This window comes from Cheilinus undulatus, linkage group 2 (genome assembly GCF_018320785.1).
Source record: "Cheilinus undulatus linkage group 2, ASM1832078v1, whole genome shotgun sequence".
Taxonomy (NCBI): domain Eukaryota; kingdom Metazoa; phylum Chordata; class Actinopteri; order Labriformes; family Labridae; genus Cheilinus; species Cheilinus undulatus.
In genome coordinates, this window is record NC_054866.1 from 26041568 (window position 1) to 26059046 (window position 17479).

The 17479-nt window shown below is 39.2% G+C and overlaps 1 protein-coding gene across 2 annotated transcripts in view; it reads left to right on the top strand.

Moving 5' to 3' along the window:
* LOC121521537 (F-BAR and double SH3 domains protein 2-like) overlaps positions 1-17479 on the top strand; it is a 106789-nt gene that overhangs the window by 44871 nt on the left and 44439 nt on the right. For both annotated transcript variants that reach the window (XM_041805616.1, XM_041805623.1), the window contains exons 4-9: positions 6668-6747; positions 7257-7401; positions 7543-7676; positions 9003-9057; positions 9280-9408; positions 15878-16000. In XM_041805616.1, coding sequence (XP_041661550.1) covers positions 6668-6747; positions 7257-7401; positions 7543-7676; positions 9003-9057; positions 9280-9408; positions 15878-16000 — 666 coding nt within the window. The remainder of the gene's footprint in view (positions 1-6667; positions 6748-7256; positions 7402-7542; positions 7677-9002; positions 9058-9279; positions 9409-15877; positions 16001-17479) is intronic.

Below are 17479 nucleotides of genomic sequence, written 5' to 3' on the forward strand. Positions count from 1 at the left end.
GAAAAAGAAGGAGGCTCTGGAGAGAGGATGGAGAGAGAAGCAGGCAGAGAGAGAAAGATTGGAGGAATGTGGGATAAAAAATGAGGGAGAAGGTGGAAAACAGGTGGAATAGAAGATGATGTATGTAGTGAGAGGGAAAGAGGGCAAAGAGAAAAGAACAAGGAACAGAAATCCTTAAAGTCAGCACCTCAATGATGCTGGGAAATATAAATCAATGGGTGTGCTTCTCAGGTTTAGATGGGTCTCGAGTCACAGTGGACTAATGTTCTTTAAATCTCAGAAACGGACTCAGTCTTGTTTAGCCTAGCTTCTATGAAGTACCATAGAGATGGCATATATCCAGGTACTTTATGTTATGTCTGGTGGAGATACAAATAAAAGAGCTATTCACATTTCTTCCCAGTCCCCAATATCCCAACAGTATATACTGACGTGTGGAGCTGTTGGTGACTGTTATTTTTCCTTTTGTCCTTTCAGGCTGTGAATAATTCCCTTCTATTAAATACTCATACTATTTCACTTCAAGAGTTGAAGCTTATGATAACTTTTCTGTGCAAAAGTGTGAAAATTTGATCAAAATCAATATGTAGACACATACTCAGCTTGACTCAGTGTTGAACTGCATTAAAACAGATGATCTGGGAAGGGAATTGCACCATACCTGTTAAAAATGCTGCTGCACTAACTAAAACTTGCATGGGTAACCCTTTTCTCTTTGTTTCAGTTTGGACTGGCATTTTTTGGTAATGTATCTGCCAGTTTACAGTATAATACGACACTAAATGATATCACATGATATAAAATGAATAAGAGAATCTCTTATTTTTGTTTTTACATGAACCTTACCTCATGGAATTATTTGGTAACATTAACTTAAAATCAACCAAATATTTTGGGATGCCATCCAACTGACATCAAACATCATCATCAAATGAACGTGACCCCCCCTAGAATAATACTTATAATATCCCTCATAAGATTAGGGCTAGGTGTCACCACTTTGATTCATATTCAACAGGTTCCAATTCAATTTGATTCACAATTCAATTCAATTTAATTTATGTAGGTATTTTTTTTGTTAATACACATGTTTTGCTTGAATATTAAAGAGATTGTTAGAGAAAAAAAAATTGGAAATAGAACAAGGAACCTTCCAACAGGAAGATCTGCATTAAAACTTTGATTCCACACTATGTTACATTCATAAACTGTTACATGGCCTTTCTTTTGTCTGTCTTTCCTCTGTCTTCCTCTAGTTTTTAAATCCAAAATGCTGCCCGATATACTCTTTTAATTTTGCTTGTGCCTTCAGCAGAGAAAAGCTGTCAGGTCCAGCCATGGTTGTTTTAAGGCAGCGATAATTCACTGTGCAAGTCCAAGTTTAATCTCTGGTGGTTAAATGAATAGAACTAAAGATGAGTTAATTAGATGGATAAACGGGGCTTTTACAATATTCTGGGTCTGAGGCAGCGCTCCTGTTGCATGTAGCACCCCAGACTATCCTCTTTATTGTGTGTGAGTCAGTCTGATCTTTAGTAGCTGCAGCTTAAGTGCTCTCCATTGAGTCACATGTGAAGTGTGGCTGCTTGTGCAGAAGCTTACACACAGTGATGAAAAGATATTCAGCTCATATCGATAACACCCTTAGATATATAAAATAAAATGATTGAACATAAGATTTGAACCTCAAATCAGAGTCTGAAGGCATTGAGAGATAAGTACAGGTCAAGTCTCCAGCAGCATGGGTGATGTAAGCAATTGATTATGCAAGAAGGTGCCAGGAAAGGAGAAGGCCTGTAGTTGAAACTCAACTACAACACAACACAATATGATATGGTACAGTACAATAGGATTTAGTATGATACAATAAGATACAATACAGCATGATACTTTACATAATGATTGATACAGCATTATGTAATACAGTATGACAGGATACCTTACGGTACGATACAGGATACAATATGTTATGACATAACACATCACAACCTTACACTTTATACTAGTATGATAAGATACCTTAGAGTATGATACGACATGATATGATTCCATACTGTGTTTAGGGCTGCAACAAATGATTATTTTTTATGTTGACTAATCTAACGGTTATTTTTACGATTAGTCGACTAGTCGTGGCTATTTGGCATACTATTTTGGATCCCCGTTTTACCTCGCCTTCTTATGCATACACACCTGTGAAAACTTAATGGTTTAGCAAATTGACATGACATTTCAAGTTGCAACATCGTCAAGATTTGTTTTTCCTCTAATATAAAAGTATTGAACTGATAACTGAAGTAAATTGCACACTAAATAGCGTTACTGAAAAAAATTTTACCCTAGCAAATATCAAAGATGGTTTTCTGACTGATTAACGTACGGCACCAACGTTATAAGTAGGCCACTGGAATTATCCTCGTGACTGAAGCACAGAGGGCTCAGTTACTAAATGAAAAAGATCTAAAAGATATTCATGCAACTTGCAAACTTGCCCACTCGCGGTATTTGAAGACGCGGCAGCTACAGTGTTACGTTTCAGGTGTTTGTGCATTGCCGTAGTGCTGCCATGGTATGAGAGTTTGACTTGACACAGTTTGCAGTTGACTTTTTTCGCCAATTTGTTTTCTATAAAATGTTCCCAAACTTTGGAAGCTTTGGGTCAGCTTTTTGGTGTGTTCTCCGTGCTTTCCGCCATGTTTAACTTCTTCTTCTCAGTTTCTGTGACTAATGTAAACAGTGGGAGCGATACTGCCCCCACCACTTCCTGTAGTGAACTGCAAGTACAGATGAGTCCTTACTGGTTGGTACTAGATTTTACCAATATAAAAAAACAATAATACGACTCGTCGACACTTGAATTCCCGTGTTGACAAATTTTTATAGTCAACACAAACGATTATGTTGACGAATCGTTGCAGCCCTAACTGTGTTGTATGATAAGTTCAATACAGTACAACACAGTACAATACAATATGTGCTACCTTATTGTACAATACTATATAATACCTCAGGATACCATAACAATTTTGCATTGTCCTTTTGAATTTAATTTTCTGTGTCTGATTTCTGACATCACTGGCAAACATCAAATGTTTAGAGTACATACTGATATTGTCCACTGGGGACACTAATGTGGGATTATTCATTTGGATTATATTCTAAATATCTGTTCTTAAATGTGTTAGAATAGGCTTTCAGGTTTTTCTTTGCATTAGGTTCACTCATTCAGCATGATTTTACAGGTTTTTTTCCCAGATGTGAGTAATCATATGGGACAGTGTGGATGAACTCTACACTACAGTTAAACTGATAGGGAACGGTGGGGGGTTGAAGTCAAGCTGTCAAATCATTCCTCCTGTCAACCTGCCAGCTCACAGTCAGTGGTTGTCTCAGCTGTCAGTCACTGTCCTCACTTCACCCCCACCCGAAAACACACACACATACATTACACACCAACACAACAAAGCTGCTGTTTATCCAGCAGGAAGGCAATTAAATCCCAGGCGTTTCTGTCGTTGTTTTTTAAACGTTATGTTTTTCTCCAGCCCTCCTTCACACATACACTCTCTTTATTTTTTTCTAACAAACACAGTCTCTTAGTCTTTCATCAAAACCATCCACACCCACTCCACCCTTCCCCAGAGAGAGAGGGAGAGAGAATCAGACGTGTTTCCTCATGCTCTGGACAGGGCAGTTTTTGTGCCATGGCTTTTTCTTTGTGTCCATGAAATGACTTTATCTGGTATTTATCTAGCTCTTACACCTCAATCTGTAGCTTACGTCAAGAGACTGGCATCCAGCTAATCATTTCCTTCAGTAACCAACACAGTTGGTTCAAAATAGGTTACCTTGCCTTCATGTAGGCTCTGTTTTAAACTTTGCCACAAAATATGTACCTCCACTGGCTGCCAATTTACCTCAAAACAGGAGCAGTGTAAAGGTAACAGGGCGGTTGTTTTTATTTTAAGCTTTGATGTCTGTCCTTGATATAAAAGCCTGGCTCATGACTTTCTCTAGAGGATTTAGCTGGTGGGTTCCAGGGGTCACTTGGCCACCGTCTCCCAAAGGACACATAATGATGTGTGTCAGATGCTGGGAGCTGAATTTCAGGTGCAGGGAAAGGGAAAGAAGTGGTGGGCATCTCCCAAAGGCTTCAGCCAACATCTGTGAAAGGTTAAAAAGGGCATGATGAGAGAGATAGAAGGTGATTCAATAAAATATCTATACCAAGATGGAAAGAGAGAAGTGGAAATTTGATAACAAGCAACCATCTTGAGTAGGTGAAGCAGAGTGTTGAAAGCAGATTAGAGAGACCAGATTTACATGCAGATTTCATAGGAGAGTGATGAAAGAGATAAATAGAAAAATGTGGCTTGTAAAGTTCGTCCCCGTGCTCTCTTTGTCCTAATTAGGTTGTTGTAGGTGTTATTAATGAGGATTTACACACAGAGACACTTATCCAGAGGAACACAGGGGGCAGTGAGTCTGCGAGTTGTTGCTACTGACACAGTGACCCAGTCCAGAAGATGTAGGTTACACTTTCTTGCAAGCCCTGGGGTTTTCTGCTCGTACTCACAGGAGCTGACTGGGGATTCACTGATGCTGACGCAGAGCCGATCCATTTTATAGTGGATTTTTTTTTTTTTTTTTTTTTAACAGAAGAAAAACAGAGTTTGACTGTACTTTTTTGCCAGCATTTAGCTAATGAATTCAAAATCAGCCTCATTAGGGCTATTTAGGAACAGGGTAATGTCAAGTGAGAGGATTGGTAATCATTATTATGAAACAGAATATTGATCTTGAGATTATTTCATTGATCTAGAAGGGTTTTATTTCTTTTGCTAAGCAAAAGTTTATAATCCATATCAAACTGAACATTTCCTTAAACAAGCTAATGCACTTTTGAATATCAGTTTGAATCAAACTTTTCTCTGTATGAATAACAGCAACACCTGATTAATTTTCTCATCCCACTTATGAGTTTGTTGACATTTAGGTTTCCCTTCACTTTTTACCACCATATCCTAAAGTATATTCTGTTATTTGTTTACCCCATGAGCCATCTTTAGTTTTGTCGATATGTCTTTATTACAGCATACAGTTTTTCCATATTCAAACCTCTATTCACTGTGGTTGTCCTCTCCTTTCTCCTTTTCCCACTGTAAACAGACTGACATTACATTACCTGCACTTCTTCCAGCAGATTGATATGATTACAGTTAGTCCTCCAGAGTCAGTGATAAGAGCCACATGCCAAGCAACCATCTTTTTTTCGTAGTAATTGGTTTGCTCATCTTAACAGCATCGATCTCTCGGAGCTAGCAGACTATTGCTGTGCATTCTTGGCCTTTCAGAATCAAGTATTTAATACAGCTGTGCAATAAAGACAGAGGAGTGACATGGGGAACTGCTGATTAAGTATCTGATTTGTAAAATTTACATCCTCCCTCCAAAACTGTGTAAAGTGAAATATACTAAGTTATTGCTAAGTTGTGTCTCCTATTCTGGTCTTTCTATATTCACTGCATCTCAGTCATTATGCATTCTTGCATATCAAAATACTTTGTGGGGAAAAGTCCATGTTAAAGGTCTATTGAACTAGAGTAGCTATGCTTCTTTCAACTACGTTCACTCTTAATGATGGGATGAATGGATGCATCGGTTGAACATCAGCATCTGCCAATATTTCCCCACCTATTTCCGTCAGGACCTCTGTCAAGAAACACATGATTTGCTGTTATAAATTTGTCTTTATTAGCAGTTATCAGTTTGCTCTCATTACTGTTATTTATATTTGGCAGTGTGGCTGTTCTGGGATCCCCTGCCCTTTCACAAGCCTATGTGGAAAGCATCAAGCAGGCATTAGTGACAATAGAATGTCATTGATCAAGTCAGATGCAGAATAAAGGAGGAGCAAGGGTGGAGGAGGGTTGCAAAAAGCAGCTTGTAGAGGGAGCAGCAAAGCATAGCCAGGCTAGATCGGTCCAAATATGACAGCATGAGCACAATTAGCCAATAATGTGCTTGGAACCAATCAGTTGGCTGTCAGCTGATGAGGGCTTGCGTGAGATCAGCTGATCTCATAACATGACACGCCAGGAAAACCTCTCATACACAGCGTTTGGGAACAGGCAGAGGCTTTGAAAAAAAACATCGGAGGGTGATTGGATGAATGTTCTGTCTGTCACATCGTTATGGGCCAATCAGATCAACAAAACATGTGACGTAGCTGCTATTGCTACCGAGGAATAAACTCCATGGAGAACAGCATAATGCGAACCATGGCAACTGTAGACATGCCAGTGCATGACTTTATTCGTTTTTGAAAAGAAAACCACTCAATGCTGTTCTTTGTTCTTTTTTTATTGAAGAAATGTCATCAAGTTCTGATAAAACTGGCGCTTTAGCAGCAAATCTGTGTCAGCATTTGCACTGATTTTTCTAATCCACTCACCTCTAATTTTAATGTTATAAAAACTTGATTTATTATATTGGGGTTTGTGATGTGAGTGCTATAATGTGCTGTATGGTAAACTGATAAAGACAGTATTCAACTACATGATTTCTGCTTATTTGATTATGAATTTTCCCACATAGTCATAGTATAAAGAGTCTATTAAAATAGTGTTACTAAGGGTCTGTCCCACATTTCCTCTTGTTCTTTCAGGCTCTGCAGAAGTTAGCAAGTCAGTACCTTAAGAGAGACTGGCCTGGAATCAACCCTGATGACCAGAGAACAGACTACAGGTATGTGTTTGTGTGTTTGTGAGTATGCATATGAGTTATAGAACCATGGTCCCTTTGTCCTGTAAAGCACTGCTAAAATACATTTTTAAATATTGCAGCCCTCCTAAATAGCTTGTTCCAGCACTCATAAAAAAAATCTTTGATTGGCTGGATTATAGAAAAAACACAGTATGGTCTAGAGCACATCCATGACTCATTATTTACTGTAACAGAAGCTCTGAAATATAAAACTCCAGCTGGATTTAACAGTTAAGTCTGCAAGTCACACAGGCATTTGTTTTGCATTTGTTTGTTCTAGCTAGTACTACAACTTTTCATTACACAATCATGTTCCCCTTCCAGGTGCATAGACAGTCTCTCAGTCTCACAGTAGCAAACACACAGTGTTGTGGGGAGTTTAAAAAGTTGGCCAAGCTGTGGGAGAACTTGTTTTTTTAAACAACTACTCATCAGACTGCAATTTTCACAGCAATGTTCTTACATTTTTGTACTTTATCTCTTTCAAATAGGAATGTGTATGCAGTGTGGAGATCCTACTTAGAAGGTACAGTGCAGGTGAGCCAGTCCAGGCTCAACGTGTGCGACAACTACAAAAGTCAAGTATCAGAGCCATCTAAGACTGTTAGACTCTACAAGGAGCAGCAGCTGAAAAAGGTGAGAGAATGTGCAAACAGTGGTAGTTACTCATAGTTTCCTGAGGCAGTCTTTGTTCTCTATGTCTCCCTCTGACGTCCATCTAACGTTGTTCCACTCCGTCTCTAATAGCCTGCCGGTTTTCCTTTTTCTCTACCACAGACCATAGATCAGTTGAGTGGCATTCAAGCTGAGCTGCAGGAGTCGGTGAAAGAATTGGCCAAAGCCAAGAAAAAATACTATGACTGCGAGCAGGTCGCCCACGCCGTACGAGAGAAGGCTGACATAGAGGCCAAGTGAGTTGACTCCAGTACTGTGAATATGTGTCTGAGTGTGTGTGTGCGGGTTCGTAGAATTGTGTGTAAAAATAAAAACATTGACTAAACAGACGGCCTGGATTGTCAGAAAGAATAACATCAAGAGTACAAAGTTGGCTAACCTCACAGAGAGAGTCTGTGTGTGAGGCAGAGAGGGAGAGATACAGTCATTAAGAGTGATGGATAAAAACGGTCACGTACAGTATTTATAGTTGTGTTTCTGCTTGTCTGACAAAGGTAATCAAGATATTAAGGTGACTTTAACGCCTCAAAAGCATAAATACAGAACAGTTGTAACATTTTTGGATGCATTTCTGTTGGTGTAATTCCAAGCAATAACCTAAATCTGATCATAAAGGTGGCCAAATTGAAATATTTGGTGATTTTCCTTCATTGAAAGACAGCCTTGTCAGATACAAGTTTCAGCTTTGCAGCTCCCCAATTAATAAGAGAAGTTAGATCCAGGCCTGATAAGGGTTATTTTCCTCCCTGCCTTGGCTAGCAGCAGCCATGGTGACATTTTCGCTTCAATGAATTCTCGGCTGCATCGATTGGCCAGTCGGCTCTTTTCTGTTCTCTGTCATTCTGTAGAAAGATACAGACACAGGAATTACCGCATTGCTGCTGTGCCATTATGAGAGAGTGTAAGTGTGTGCGTATGGAGAAGAATGTCAAGACATTAGTCATTGTTGGGCACAGGGAACACACAGAGAGAATCTGGTGTGAAAGCAGACTCAATACACACTTAATACTGGGAGAAATGCTTGGTGCATAAAGCAGGGCTTAAGTAGGAACAGAGCACAAGTACTCACACGTAGGCAAGCGACCAACTTCATCTTACGTTCTAAATGTATTTTGCTTCAGAATGTGTGAGAGTTAATCAAAAACACAGCGTGTTTTCACACACGTCAGCGCAGTAGCACAGAAAAGCAGACGACACAAACACATGCACACGCACAGGCTCACTCCATCATTTTATATGGCGGGTCTTTTTGATGTCACCATTGATATAAATCATGATGGCTGGATCAGGCTGCGATTTATTGCTGTGAAGCTCCAGCCTGTTCAGGGTCGATATATGAGGTCTGAGGCTAGAGATCAGAGTTATGATTGCCATAGAAATGCCTCCATCTTTTTCTCCTTCACACCTTACCTTGATGTTAATTAATGTTTGATTGAAACCAGACTGTGTGACATAAAAGGCCAGCAGTACTCATACTTTGTGTCTGTCTGTAGCAATTAAACTTAAAATTAGACAAGGATACATTATTCATGAAGACTTGCATCTTTGTGTGTTTTTTCCAGGTCTAAATTGGGACTTTTTCAATCAAGAATTAGTTTACAGAAAGCAAGTGTGAAGGTAAGAGGGCTCAGTCACAAAATCACTAACACAACATCTTCACTTCCTCTCGAAAGAAAGCTTTGAAGCAGACTCTTTCAACCCATGATACACAAAAAATATTTCCTCTTCTTTTCTCTAATGAAACCTTAAAAGAGGCTTCCATTCTTCACTTTAAGCTGAATGCTTAATGCTAAGTTATTTTGATGTAGTAATGCATTATTATCTGTGTGTTTCTTTCAGTTGAAAGCAAAAAGAAGTGACTGTAATTCAAAGGCAACACAGGCCAGGAACGACTACTTACTTACACTAGCTGCTGCCAATGCTCACCATGACCGGTACTACCACACAGATCTGCTGCACTGCATACAGGTATTTACATCAGGATGATGAGAAAAAACTGAAGTAAATAATGTGAATGTGGACATTTAACAAAACTGTACTTTTGCAGTAAGAGTCCTGGCAGCTAAAAAGCTGTGTATAATGCTATAAGGACGTTTTCCTTTTAGTGAAAATAATTACTTTTAGTGGGAATCTCTTGCTCTGAAAACACCCCAAGGAATCCCCCGGAATGGGGACACAGTTTCTGGTTCGACAATTCAAAATGGGGAGGTTCTTTGAATTAAAGCTCATTTTGGGGGAAAAACACTTCATAAATGTGCAAACTCAACGCCCTTTACTGAACTAGTTTAAGGGGATATATCATACATGAAAAACAGAAAATTTTACAGTTTTTAGTCTTCAAAGAGAGCCTTGGAGTTTTGTGGATTTATGGTGTAAAGAAGGCTCATGTGAGGGGAAATGCTTTAAAATGAGCAACCCTGATGTCTATTCTAACCAAATGACTGGTAGGCATGAAATTAGGATTTCTGAAATGTTGAAAGGACTGACTAAGTCAATTTTGACACAGTCAGTCATTCCAGTCCTGTTATAGGATAAATATAGAATAATTTTATTTTTCTGTGTGTGATGAATCAGATCCTCTTTGTGCTTCATAATCACATCTGACACCTTTCTCCAAGACACAGCTGTGCATCACTGAGCCAGTGTTTGCTTTCCTGTGTGGTTGTGGGATCATGATTCTAATAATTGCTCTTTTATGAGTCATCTTAGATGTGGCCTCATGTCTGTGTGTAATCATGTTTAAATACATTTTGTAATACAGGAAGCACTGATTTTTAACACGGAAGCCAAATTTTTGTTAACCATCAGATTTATTTCAGCATGCATTCAGCAGCTGTTTGTGTGCATTGTGCTGTAGTTTATGATTTTTCTGGCACATGCACATGAATCAAAACAGAAGAAATTAGAGAAAGCACGTCACAATACCATTGTGGTGAAAGGTAGGAATGCACCTCGGAACTGATTTCCTAGTTAATTAGATTTAAATTCAGACTAGTTACTTCCTTAATGGTAGGAAACACATAGAAATACATTAATCTTAAGCACAATTTGTTTAATATCGTTAGACCCTGTGGAAAATCCTGTTAAGAGCTGCCTATTTAAGTGCTATATGAAATAGTTTATCAAGTTCTTTAGTAGCTAAACTGAGTGTTATTTGATATATGGAATATGAACATGGCCCATTCTTCCATGAAACATCAGCATCACCTAGCAAAAGCAGTTGTGGTGATAATCCAGTTATGGCAAACACACAGGATGACTCTGTTCCCAGACTGACACACCTCAGATACTGTGGGGTCAGGCTGCTGAGTGATGCTGATGTCATCCTTACTGTAAAAACCTGTCACCTTTACACAAACTCACACATACTTGCACACAAACATCACGTTAGATGTTTTGTTTGTTCAGACAGTCATTAGTCCCAGACATGACTCTGACTTCATAGTAAACACACTTTATCACCGTATTTTCTCTGTCTAGACCATGACAGAAGATAAGAAGAAAATGATATTATTGAAGATTAAGTAAAGCTCAGTATTGTTTTTTCTGTGTCCATTTGATTTGTGCAATTTCTTTCCCTCTCTTTCCTCTGTCTCCCTATTTTAGTTTCTCTCTCACACTGCCTCAGGAATTTATGCGAGCATCTATGGTACAGGGCCAATCTGAATAATAGATCTTCAGTACCCTGCGACAGAAGGACAGGACTGCAGGGAAACATACACAAATACATGAATGCAAACACACAAAGAGAAATAAGGGGACATGGCTAGAGGGAGGCAATCTGCTCATCCTCTCTCTCTTTCCTTGCATTTTCTTTATATACTGTGTTTACAGGTCTTCACCTGAAAGTCACAGATAAGGGGAGCTCCTGAAGGAGGAGAAAAATCTGCATCACAAAAAAGGCACTTCTATTCACTTTTGTGTGAGAAATCTTTCCCTCTGCAGAGATGTTTGGAGAAATGCAGGAAGCAATATCAAGAGAGAGACATAAATAAACGACAATGTGCACAGACAAATCAGGACAATACAAGCCAGAAAAGATTGGAGTGTTGTGTAAACCCACAGAAATAGGTTTTCTGGGCTTGTTATAATTTTTGAAAATACTTTCTTGATATCCAACAACAACTTTCCACATCCTATAAAAGAAACCGTACTTTTGAGTCTGCTGTTTTTACAAAAATAAATGTTGATTAACCAAACCATAAAGACTTTGGTGATAAACTGGCTGGGAAAAGTGTCCTCACACATTATGAACCGCTTCTCTAGGCATTAGAAATAATGAGATTTGTCTTTTTTGAATCTGAGCCCTACTTCGTAAACATGCTCACTGTTGCTGCAGGAATAACATTTACTCTACACTGAGAGCTACTGTCCTTGTCAATGCGACAGTCATAGTGAAAGGGCACCAGATAAAAACACTGCTCCACATCTCCCTCTGCTGTTGGCTCTGGATGCTCTCATAGCTAAGGCTGTCTTTAAACCAGACACACACCCACACACACTTTAACACCTCTGCTGCCCTGTCTGGTCTGCTGCGCGGTGCTTACTGTTCAGCCTGGTGCAGTCATTCTACCCAAAACATACTGAGCAATGATATGAGTATGGGGCTTTTTCTGGAGGCTGACTCACTCCATTACAACACTACCCTAAATGGATGAAAGAAGGAGGGGAGGAAGAGAAGAAAGGGGGAGGAGGAAATGAGTAGAATGATGAGGGAACATTAAGAGAGAAGTCAGCCAACAACACACCCTAGATGACATAATTTCCTCACCAGACACCCATTGTTTTTCTCTGTGTTTTGTGTACAAATGCTCTGTTTTGGAAGTTTATGTACATATCAAAAAAACCTGTTCTTATGTGTTAGGATAGGATGTTTAAAAGGTGAGTGTATGTGTTGGCTGGAGGTTGTAGGATTAGTCTGAAACATCCACTGACCAGCTCAGAGAGAGCACAGGTTTTATAAAGTACTTTGGCGAAAGGAGAGTATAAGCATCTGAGTATTTCAGAGTTTGTGTGTGGGTTTGTGTGTCTGTGGTCTCTCTGTGTTTTGTTGAATCGGAATCTGAACCCCTTCACCTTCCCCTGCAGCTGTTAGAACACCATCTAAAGAACACTTCACAGACTCGCTCATACACAGGCACACTAACACACACATTTTTTCTCTGTCTGGTTTTCCTGCTCTCTCGCACCAGTACGTTAAGTTTTATACCTTTTCAAATACTCTCTCTTCATCTCTTACCTCCTACTCCTCTTCCTTTCCATTAGCCCTTCTCTCTCCCTTTCTCCCCCTCCCTCTCTCTCTCATTCCTCTCTGTCTGATCTGTCTGTTTGGCAGTGTGGCACACAGCTTGGCAGCACTACTCCAGCTCCCAATAGAAATACTGTTCATTTGGACTGCATACTTCATTAAAATGTCTTTATATCGGCCCATCGGAAAGTCTAATGATAAGAGCTGTCAAATGAAACATCTGCTTGGCTTTTGTCCTTCCTCTGACCTTCTGCCACTTCATTTGTGCTCTGCATTTCTTTTCATCTAACCGTCTTCCTGGGAGCATGTGTACAGAGGCTGTTGTCCTTGAAGCGGGCAGCCTGGGTTCAAATCTAGCCTGTGGCTCCTTTCCTGTTTGTCTGTCCTCACTCTTTCTCTCTCCCCAATTTTTGACTCTATACACAGCCCTAACTCTCAGATATAGTCATAAATGCCCCAGTCTTTCTGTCTGATTTTCTTTTTCTTCCTTTCTTTCTGTAATCAGTTTAATGTCTGTGTACATTGTTTAACTGCATAAGGCAACCTGATTAAAACCATATTTGAAGGAAGAATTTATCTCTCTGGACTGTTAGCAATTCCTGGCAAATCCCTGCCTGCATGTATGCTTCTATAGAAACCACTTCACTGTGCTGGTTTAGCTTGGTTGGTAGAGCTGGCACCCTTACGTAGAGGCTGTAGACCTTTCTGGTCTTGGTGCCGTTTGGTGCATGTCTTTCCCTATTTTGTCTCCCATTGTTGTCTGTCTCTTTTCAGCTATCCTATAAAAATGTAGTCAAAAATTCCCCAAGTAATCTTAAAAAAAGAATAAAAGGTCACTAAAAAAGAAAGAAACCACTTTAAAATGAATTGTTATTGGAATTTAACTCTCATATATCACCTATATAGGTGTTTTCAATCACTCTAGCTGACTAGGAAAGTCTGGAGGCTGATGTGCTTGAAATTGTGTACTGTCACATTACTGTAGGGATCATTAAGAATACACAGACTAAGTCATATCGCCCTAACTAGTCCATCACATCTTACAGGAGAGGGAGGGAGCTGTTAATCAATGACGGTCTTGAGGATTAATGAGGAATCATGAAGGAAAATACCGGTGTGGGTGGACATGTCATGATGTTGTCGTTGGTTCATACAATATATACCAACATGGCTCAACTCTTTTCTAGATTACTCTCACAGTGCAAGTTCTTTTCTGGTTACATGGAAAGATTTGACCAAACAGACAAATGCATTTCTGCAGGAACTCAAATCTTTGCAATTGTATTTGTCAAATTTCTTGCCATATTATTGCTCTTAACATCATCTGACAAGATCACACAAACACCTTACTTCAAGATGTGAACAACATAAAGTAAGGCCTGAACTGCTTGTTGAATTATCTGCCAGCACAGCAAGCAAAATTTAATTTAAAAGACACTTTTTGCACTTGCACTCCATGTTTATCCCTCAAATCACCTGTTGTCTGATGTGCTGGTCAAATAAATACTTTACAGTCCTAAAAACTCTGGAATCCTTACATAGACAAGCATTAAAAATTGTAGAAAATAAACTATTCAGTTTTCCTCATTGCCATATCCATAAGAAATGTAGTCTGTTCACTTGGGTACACCTAATTAAATTCAAATATGTCTGAGTAGTCTATGGATTTCTACATGGCTTAGCCCCCCTCACCTCTGGCTTTATTAACTCTTGAAATAATGCAGACAGAACCAGTAGAGGTGTAGCTAGAATCTGCATAGTTCTGCTAAGGAAAACCACACACAGTTAGACTATCTTTTCCTTCAGAGCATTGCATCAATGGAATTTAAAACCAGAATCAATTAGAGAGTCACTGTCCTATCATTCATTTAAATATAATGTTAAGATGGGGTTGATTGAGAACCAACAATGTCAACATTGATGCTGTAGCTACTGAAAAACAGCTCTAAGACTGATATTGGATTTTCAGGGCCAATACCATTATAGATTATTAGTTGTTCATGAGGCTGTTAAACGACATGCATTTATTGTGATGTACAAAATGTCCTTGATGTGGCAAAGTAAAATTGCGTACTCAACCAAATGAAGGAAAATAAACAATTAAGCCCTAGCTCTATCAGGATGAGAAACTGCAACGTAGTAGCAGCAGGAGAATGGGAAGTGATGCCATATGCTCACTGTGTCAGTGGCACCCAAGCTTAAGTGTTGATTGGCTGGTACTTGTGACATCTAGTCAATCAGATTGTTGTTGTATGCAGGACATTTGGTGGGACTTTGGAGAGTGAAAAAACAGAGCCAGACATACCATGCAGTGAAAATGCAAAAGATCAGCCTTCATAATCAGCCAGAGCAATAATCAGTCAACCCCTGCTATCAGTCACTGAGATAGTGGAGAGTCAATCACTCAAAATGTGGTATCTAAAATATTGAATTATCAAGCACAAACTTTTGTACACACTTAGCAAGTATGGCTATTTTTGCCTTTTTCCAAATGATTCAGGGCTTTTGTTTTACTGTTTATATCTTGAAATATGATGCTCCAGATGCTTACTTAGACCTGTGGGCAGTGTATTTGATATTCAATCAGAAATTAGAGAGATACACTCGGTAAGATTTTAGTTATTGGGACTTGTATTTTCACTCTGATTATCAAATGGTTTGATGCTTTTTTTCTAATAATGCGAACTCTATAACTACACTTGAATAAGGAATCACTCATCAAATGCCTCAAGGAAGGAAAGTGTTGAAACTTGAACTAAATACACATTTCTCAGCATTAAAGCTTGCCTTCAACAAAGTTAAACAAACTAGCCAGACTTTCAAACCTCTTCATGCCTGAAGGTGAATTTGTACTCTAAGCTAAAAAACAACAAAGAGGGGAAGGTCACAGACATTAAGGTCAGACTTCAGCAATAGAAAAGTTAGACGTGAATGATTTCTGGGAGTTTGATGATGAGAAAAAAGGTGTTACTGTGCACTGTGACGTGACGGTGAAAAGTCAGTGTACCTTGCAAAAGCTTTTGCTGTACCTGGTCTTGATCACCAAGTCTTTGTCCCACTCTCTGTGTTCTTTGCTGTCTCTCCCTGAACCCCCTGTTCTCTTGGCTTTATTATGAAGGATTATGGAATTACATTGAATTAATCCATTCTACTCTGTCACCCCTGGTCCTCTCTCTCTCTGTCCTCCAGGCTCTGGATGGCAGGATCTATGAGCATGTGAAAGACTACCTGGTAGCGCTGTGTCGGACAGAACTAGAGGCCTACCAAGCCACACATAACACCTACCAGTTCCTGTTGGATAAATCTACCAGGGTAAGTCAGATGTACAGAGACGCAGAGCCTCTGTACTTTTAGTTTCATGTTAGTTCTAGAGGAAGTTTTCAAAACAGACTCTGTTGGGAATATGCATCAATCTTCTTGACATCCTAACATGATCAAATATGTGTTTCATCACAACAATATGTATTTTCTCCCAATGAAATGAAGAAGAAACCTAGACATTTTGAGTTCATTTTTTAAAGAAGCTAACATTTTCTTCCAAGACACACAATGGGAAATGCACTTAGGATTCTAGTGTTGGAGCCGTGTTCACATTCAGCATTTTAATGACAATGATTTACAGAAAGGTATGCAGGAACTCTAATGAGACATTTCAAAGGAAACCAAAGGAAGAAGCTGAAAAACTGTATATATGATAGAAAGATGACTCATAGTCAATAAGAAATAAAAACTCCTGTCAATCTTGTCAGATTTTGAGTCTATTCTGAGAACAATACTCAGAGGGAGTGTGATGAATATGGGACCAAAAGATAACAACACAATTAGATTCATTCTCACAATGAGTGCTGGCCAGCGAACAGAAAGTCTGAATCCAAACCAACTCAGTATGACCTCACCTGCTGGAGGTCTACAGGATTATTCTCGTTCTATTCAGCTTCACTCCAAACCAAATTCCCAAGTTCTTTGCCTTGACATGGATATTCTTAAAATGACATTTGAAATGTCTCAATATACTCAAGCCCCAAGCAGAACTGCATCCATATATGTTATCTACTCCATGTTCCTGTGATAATGAGCTAAGATTTAACAATTAAATCAACTCAGGACAAGGGATGGGAGTCACAGGGTACCTTACATTATGATACGAAATACAATACAATATGATAAGATGTGATACGATATGATATGATATGTTGCGATATGTGGTGATACGATACATACGCAATACACGGTCCACTATACTGATATTATCACAATTCAGCAATTCATTGATAATCACTATATTGCAAGAAAATCATAACCTTGCAAAGCAGATAGATCCACCCATTTCCATGTTTCTCACTGGGGAATCCAATAGAGCCTGGTTAGAAAGTGACAGGACCAATCAGCGTCGAGGGGCAGTGCTTTCCAGCAGGCAGAGTCGTGACATAAGCAAGCAGCAACAAGAGGCAGGTGCAGATATGGTGGAAGAGATTAGTGTTGATGCTGCTAAAGCATCAGTTTTGTCAGAACTTGACGAAATTTCTACGTTCAAAGAAGAACAAAAAACAGCATTGAATTTTTTTTTTCCCTCAAAAATGACTAAAGTCAAGTACTGACATGTCTACAGTTGCCATGGTTCACGTTATGCAGTTCTCTATGAAGTTTATTCCTCAGCAGCGCACGTGCACCTCGGTAGCAGCTACGACGTCACATGTTTTGTTGCTCTCATTGGCCCGTAAAGTTGTGACAGACAGAACGTTCATCCAATCACCCTCTGAATTTTTTTCAAAGGCTCTGCCCTTTCCCAAA